At 31.9% G+C, this 6,835-nt stretch overlaps 1 protein-coding gene across 1 annotated transcript; it reads left to right on the top strand.

The window, feature by feature from the left end:
* On the top strand, nucleotides 1–4,866 carry LOC127701400 (dynein axonemal heavy chain 6-like). Its single transcript, XM_052205269.1, has 3 exons — nucleotides 1–269; nucleotides 1,664–1,849; nucleotides 3,327–4,866. The coding sequence occupies exons 1-3, from the start codon at nucleotides 210–212 to the stop codon at nucleotides 3,483–3,485; spliced, it is 405 nt and encodes a 134-aa protein (XP_052061229.1). The 5' UTR covers nucleotides 1–209; the 3' UTR covers nucleotides 3,486–4,866.
* Nucleotides 4,867–6,835: the final 1,969 nt, after the last annotated feature.

The raw sequence follows: 6,835 nt of genomic DNA, 5'->3' as shown, positions 1-6,835 counted from the left end.
TAAATTTAAAATACACACAAACACCTACATTAGCTTAATTAAAAACTATTCTTAAGCTGAGAAAAATACATCGGGGAATTTCTGTTTTATATTCCAAAATAATGTTACTCATTGGACACGGAATGCTATAAAAAGTGTAAGAAAGGAATCCAAGCGCTCAGTAGATGTTTTAGTTGTTATTGTAAACAAATACTGTCAATAAGCAAATAATGGCTGCACAGGAAAATGATTCTACAGATATCGAAGTCGTTCTTAAAGATCTCAAAAAGGTGAGACGTAATCAAATTCGGTAAAATTAGCCTTTAAATTTAATCACTGTTTTGATTCTTTCATACAGACACGATCATCTTTATTTACACAGACACCTATTTAAAATATGCAAGAGAAAGTATATGGTATTTACTCTTAATTTAGATTGGGCTTTCAAATAAACATATGATTAAGGTGGGTCATCACTTCATATTTCCTCAGACATAATTTTCTTATTAATTGCCCGAATTTGCATAGATTATTAATGGAAAAACACTTTTTTCGTGAATAGAAAGAAATCTATCGGATAGATGTTTTGAAATGATATATGAAAAAAATAGGTTCTATAAAATGCTGTTAGAAAAAAAAAAGGAAAATTTGTGTCCCCGAACTTGTTTTCTTGTTACAAGTAAAAACATTGAAAATTCCATTGAACATTCCTTCATAAAAAAATTATTATAAGAGTTATTTACCAAAATATGGCTAAGTTGCTATATTGAATTTAATAAAAATCAATATTTGGTATTTGTATTAATTAACAGTCTAAATAATACAATAAAATAAATGTTTTTTTTCTTTCTTAAATTAACAGTTTATTGCATAAATTGCAATTCTGCCTCAAAATTTGCAGATTTAAATACTGAGAACTAGACCGATTGTTTACTGCTATTTTACAATCCAAGATGGCTATATACAGTTAAAAAAACCTAAAAAAAATGTGTTCCGGAATAATCTTCATCATGTAACACAAGAAAAAGGATTGGAAGCCATGTGAAGTCACATATAATATATTAAATGTGTGAGTGCACAAAAAACTTAAAACACTTGAACAGAAAGCAAACCTGTCGGAGATTAACTGTTTCCTTTGTAACAAACCCGGTCGATCATTTACTTACTCTCAAACTCTAATATATACGTGAACAAATGGATATACGAAATCCCGTAAAGTAATAAAAACTCTGAAACGAAAATCAAAGACAGGAAATTGTCATGTACCAACATTTAAAAATCGTCAATTTTCGATCAAAAAGTTTTAGATTTAATCTATAGTCAGTAACAATTATTACAGATAATGCATTTTCCTTTTCACTAATATCATTACTAAGTATCTGAGCCAATAAAAGTTTAATAGACGAACGGAGAAAAAGAAAACTAAATATGTGACAATTCTACAAATGTCTTTCTGCATCGGACAACCAAGGATACAGGCCTAACATTACACATACTTCGTCTCCAATTTTAATATGCTAGTTCTGGTAATTTGCGTTAGGAATTGGAACTATATGATCCCCAAATGCAGGTGTATCTACAGTATAGGCATTTCTTGATGCGCATACGATACGCATTTGGATAGTTGGTGTCTTTGGGAAATGGAAAATGATATTAAGTTCAATTTATACTTTATACTTTTCAGATAAACAAAGGTTCAATTACAGAGCTCAAATCAATGTCGAATCCACCACAATTAGTTAAACAGGTTATGGAGGCAGTATGTATTTTCCTGGGTAGGACTCCGTCATGGGAACAGTCGAGGAAATTACTTGGTAATGTAAATGATTTTTTGCAGCAAATTCAGGCTTATGACAAGGATAACATAGCTGTAAGTATATAATGAGACCATCTGGATTAAAAAAAATAGTATTGATTTCCATGCTATTTTATTAGATGTTCGTTATAACTCGAATTGAGACTCAATAAGAGCATAGAATAAGTTTATGACAAAATTACCTTTAGAATGTTATCTATTACTACAAAAAAAACACTTCTTATGTTGTTACTTTGGCAGACTGAGATCTATCTTCATCAACATGTGGATTTTTACAATGTAAATACTGAAAATCAGAAATTAATTGCAAATACCATTATAAATTGCTATTGACTTGTTCGCTAAATAGACATGTTAAGTTGTAATTTGCCTTTCTAACCAAATAGAAATCAAGTAAAAGTTAAATACGTCCTAAGGTAAAAGGCTATAAATAACCCCAATTATTTCTAAAATATCAATAGGTTCCTTGTATAGCTTTGGGGCCCTTTATAGCTTGCTGTTCGGTGTGATCAAAGGCTCCGTGTTGAAGGCCGTACTTTGATCTATAATGGTTTACTTTTACAAATTGTGACTTGGATGGAGAGTTGTCTCATTGGCACTCATACCACATCTTCTTATATCTAATTAGCGGTTGTTGTTTTGTTCATTGTACGGCTTTCGTTTTTTTTTCTTAAACAAAAAAGACAGTTGTGTCATTAAAAATCTACCCGTATCGCTTTCTTTTTATATAGAACAATACTGCAAACACTGTAAGGTTGCTGTTTAAACATTTTCGCTTGAGTAAACTTGGTTCATACATTCCTTACAGAGGGGGGGGGGGGGGTTCTATATATGTTCTGTAATGTATGAAATGTAAACAAAAATGTTTCTTAAAAAATACTGTTTGCACGATGTTCGGTTTCGATATGAATAAACGTCATTGAGACAGCAACCTAATGAGACAGATAATAATAAAAAAAAACATCAAGGGGTCATCAACATACAGTCTTTAAGAAAATACAGTTGTCTATACTATATGTCAAGCTCTGCATCGTCCAGAGTCTAAACAAATATGAAAAAAAAATAATCAGAAACGCCCCAAAGTCTGCAATAAAGTAACAATTTTAACAGATATCCTCAAATAATTTAATTTTGGATGTAACACGTCTTCTGATTGGCTGTAAGTGTTTTGTCTATCGGCTCATAGACATAATTCTGTCATGTGACAGAGACGTCACCAACGTTTTTTTCAAAATTTACTCCTTAAAAATGGAATTTAGAATTGAATTATAAGGAATGACTGAAAAACTGTAAAAAATTTCTGTCTATTCGAAATAACCTAAAAAATGTGGTACACACTTTTGTGGGTTATTCAGTGTACACCACATTTTTGATGTTATTTCTTCATAGACAGAAAAAATATTACAGTCATTCCTTAAATGAAATGCAATTTTCTTACGATTAATTGATAACTTTTTGGCATTTTTCTCTGATAATAGACCAATTTACATCAATGTCATAATCTGAATGAATCTTTATATTTTCATTTCAGCCGGAAGTAATAACAAAGATACGCAATGAATATACAAGTGACCCGGATTTTAGTGGTGAAAAGGCGAAGAAAGTGTCAATGGCGATATGGAAGTTATGTTCGTGGGTTATTGCTATGGAAAAATATGATAAACTTAAGAAATCTGCCGATGGAAAATAAGCAAATTCTGAAGAGCCATATTACGCATGAACACAAAATCGCAAGAACTGATATATCTCTATGTGTATAACTTTAATAAACAAATAATTGCTTTTCTTTCAACCTGTGACAAATTCATTTGGAATACTGATGTTCTTGCTAGTCTCTTCCCAAATGTAAGGTAGTACGATATAGACAGCATATGAATATTTTTTATGAAATCAAATAAATTATTTGACATGAAAATTGTTCATTACAATGTCATCGTTTGTTACTTTTTGTCATATTCAAGATTTTTTTACTTATATGTGTATTCTAATAATCTCCATATATAATTCACTGCATTAAAAAAAAAATTCCTGCCAGGCACAGGGAGTGTCGTATATTGAAACTGGATCACTGTGATGCCATTATACTGTTTGAGGTGCTGATACTTTGGTAAACGTTAGCACTGTACGAAAATATACATACAAATAAACTATAGTTATAAACAGTTATTGAAATAGATTAGATAGGCGGGAATATGATTGTATCGAAGGTGCCAAACTGTATAGAGCATTTGGAAGATCATGAACTTAACTTATATGGAATAAGAACAAATAGTTGTTAAGATGTTATACTCGATAACATATATGGGTGATATACTGATAGATTTTGAAAATAATTGTATGTCTACGTTATCCTGATTGTAAAACAAACTGTGATTTTATGTTACCTGATTTTGTACGTTCAATCTCATATGTACAACAGTCATCTGTAGTTTGTATTGGTGTCTATGATTAGTTCTTTAGTAATTTTATATGTCGCTGAATGTATTTCTTTTTGTTGTTCATTAAAATTGTCAGTAGTAACAGAAATACGAAGGGTCAATATTGACCCGGAAATTCATTCTTCTTGATTTCCCTTAATCATTTCATTTCATTTTATTTTAATCCATAAATCTATTCTTTTTATTTTATTGAAAAGATCATTTCATAAACAAGAGTGGGTTATATCGTAAATATCGATTTTTTTTTTGGATTTTTTACAAAAAACGAATCATAACCAATTTTTAATATGTTCAGAAGAAAGCGTTGTTTGTTTAAACGGTTCATGTTTCAGCTTTTTTTTCGAAATCAGGGCTACATTAAAAATCTATATGTAATTTGTTATCATTTGTCACACAATACAGAATATATTCTCAATGTCGCCTCCGAAGGTTAAACCCAAGTTTCTAAATCACATTTAAAAAAATGTATTGAATTTGAATTTAAAGAGGCGCAGTATAAGTAAAAAAAATGATTTTGAAATGCAAAATGTAAACTGACATGAAATTTGTTAACCATAACATAGTTTTTTTTACTATTTTATGCTGCAGAATTTCTTATTGTATCATTTTAAAAATAAATACTCATTTAACGATTTTTAAAAGTCCTAAGGTCATTTATGTTAGAATTGGGTCAACCGAAACCTGTTACATGTACATGTTTGGAATCTGCAATACTCATATGAATGTAAAAGTAAATCCTAAATATGATCTCAATTATCATGCAAAAAGCCTAATCACAATCTTTTAAATTAAGCTATGTAAGGATTGATTGATTGGTGTTTAACGCCATTTTCAGCTTTGTTGTTCTATTTCGTTACGGTCAGTTTTTATTGGTGGAGAAAGCCGGCGTGCCCGGAGAGAACCACCGACCTTCGGTAGGAAAACTAACACTCCAAGTTAATTAAGATTGGAGTCGAGCGCATCTGCCACGTGCGGCTTTCGAACTCACAACCTCAGTGTTGACAGGCTAGTGATAGGCCAATTTGAGTTATATGTTCCCTTTAAAAAGACATTTACTTAAGAGATAGGAAGACATCAATTTTTGACTCCTACAGAAAGTAAGAAACAGAAAACTGAATCTTGTCCAAATTGCCGCCAATTTGATTTTTTCGGGATATTAACGCAACTTCAGAATGGCGGGCTTTTATATCAGTTCCATTGTTGTTAGATAGTAACCACAACGGTCGTGCCTAAGGGCTTGCTTTCTTACTGTTATGGTTGTGGCCTGTTATCTATTTCTTTCGTGAAGAGATATTTCTCGTATCAGGTACACTGCATGGAGTGTGATACGAAACAGTGATACGAACACTAAGGTAATTTGATTGGCTTACCCAGCATGAGACGATATTACGACATTTCAATTGGCTATTCATTAGGTTATTGATGAGTTTCAAAGGTTACATGTAAGACGGTGTACATTTCGTCAAAGGCAACCAAGATATGTGATTTCTTCAATAATATACAAAACATTGACACTTTTCACCTGAAAAATTTCTTTTTGTCAAAATGTTTAACAGTCTGAAGCGAACAAAAAGTTTGACACCGGAAGAGGACATATGTCTTCATACTGGTATGTGCAAAAGACTAGATCAAGCATTCGCGGAATTTTTAATTTAACACAATGAGAGTGTTGACCATAAGAGAGATAGGTTTAACAACTCGTGAGAATTGGATATCGCTTGATATCGACTCTCGTTATTTAATTTAAATAGTAATAATAAACTCGCCGATGGCTAGTTTATCATATTATAATTATTGAACAGGCAAATCGATATGTTTCATGTAATCTGCACGGCTCAGGTGACCCTTCTTGACCCGAACGATGTAGAAGTTCGTGCTAAAGGGTCATTCCAACCGTGCAGATTAAATAATATGTCTACCGATGTGATTGGCCAATAAATGTTTTAACACATGACGCCATCAATTTACATGAACGTTTTGGAAATATGCGGACGATATTCCGCAATCCACGGCTCCTAGGAAAGCTCTCTTGTAGGGCAAAGAATGAGGAAATACGCCTTGCTGTAGTAAAAGGTCTGGAACGTTTATATAACTAACTTTTTTTTTAAATTCAGGCTTCTTCCTAAATTGTTACATTATTTGGAGAATTGCGATTTGATGGCAGATTTTTTCTCCGTTCTGTAAAAATTTATTTACAATTTTTATATAAATTCGTGACGGTTTAGAACTTGACATATTGTGTAGACACCTGTCTATTGCGGAAAACTGTATTTTGCCTTCAAGATGTCCTTATGTTGTTTTTGTCGTTTGATTGATGCCTTATAGATATAACCAACATCGCCTACAGTTTTGTTAGATGTATACTTTTAAATCAGTGTATGACAAATCTTAACTGAAAGGGTTATATAAAGCGAGGAGAGATGTACCTACATCAATAGTACAAAGTAAACAGAAAAAAGTTTCACATTTCAATCTTTAACTTCCCACCGCCCTCTACCCTCCCCCGAAGTCTGATTGATCTGCAGCTCATTTCCTCCCCTGTTTTGGCACATAATTGAATATGAACCTCATTAAATTCGATAACAAAATAGTCACTAAAAAG

Source organism: Mytilus californianus, unplaced genomic scaffold, assembly GCF_021869535.1.
Source record: "Mytilus californianus isolate M0D057914Y unplaced genomic scaffold, xbMytCali1.0.p SCAF_1, whole genome shotgun sequence".
Taxonomy (NCBI): domain Eukaryota; kingdom Metazoa; phylum Mollusca; class Bivalvia; order Mytilida; family Mytilidae; genus Mytilus; species Mytilus californianus.
Note: the sequence above shows the minus strand (reverse complement) of the source record. Positions and strands in the feature narration are given on the sequence as shown.

What these genes read in the sequence shown, in the direction of transcription:
- LOC127701400 (XM_052205269.1), top strand. Translation starts at nt 210, where the DNA reads ATGGCTGCACAGGAAAATGATTCTACAGATATCGAAGTCGTTCTTAAA. An exon ending in TTCTTAAAGATCTCAAAAAG is followed by an intron (nt 270 to 1,663) that starts GTGAGACGTAAT and finishes TATACTTTTCAG; the next exon opens with ATAAACAAAGGTTCAATTAC. An exon ending in ATGACAAGGATAACATAGCT is followed by an intron (nt 1,850 to 3,326) that starts GTAAGTATATAA and finishes TTTTCATTTCAG; the next exon opens with CCGGAAGTAATAACAAAGAT.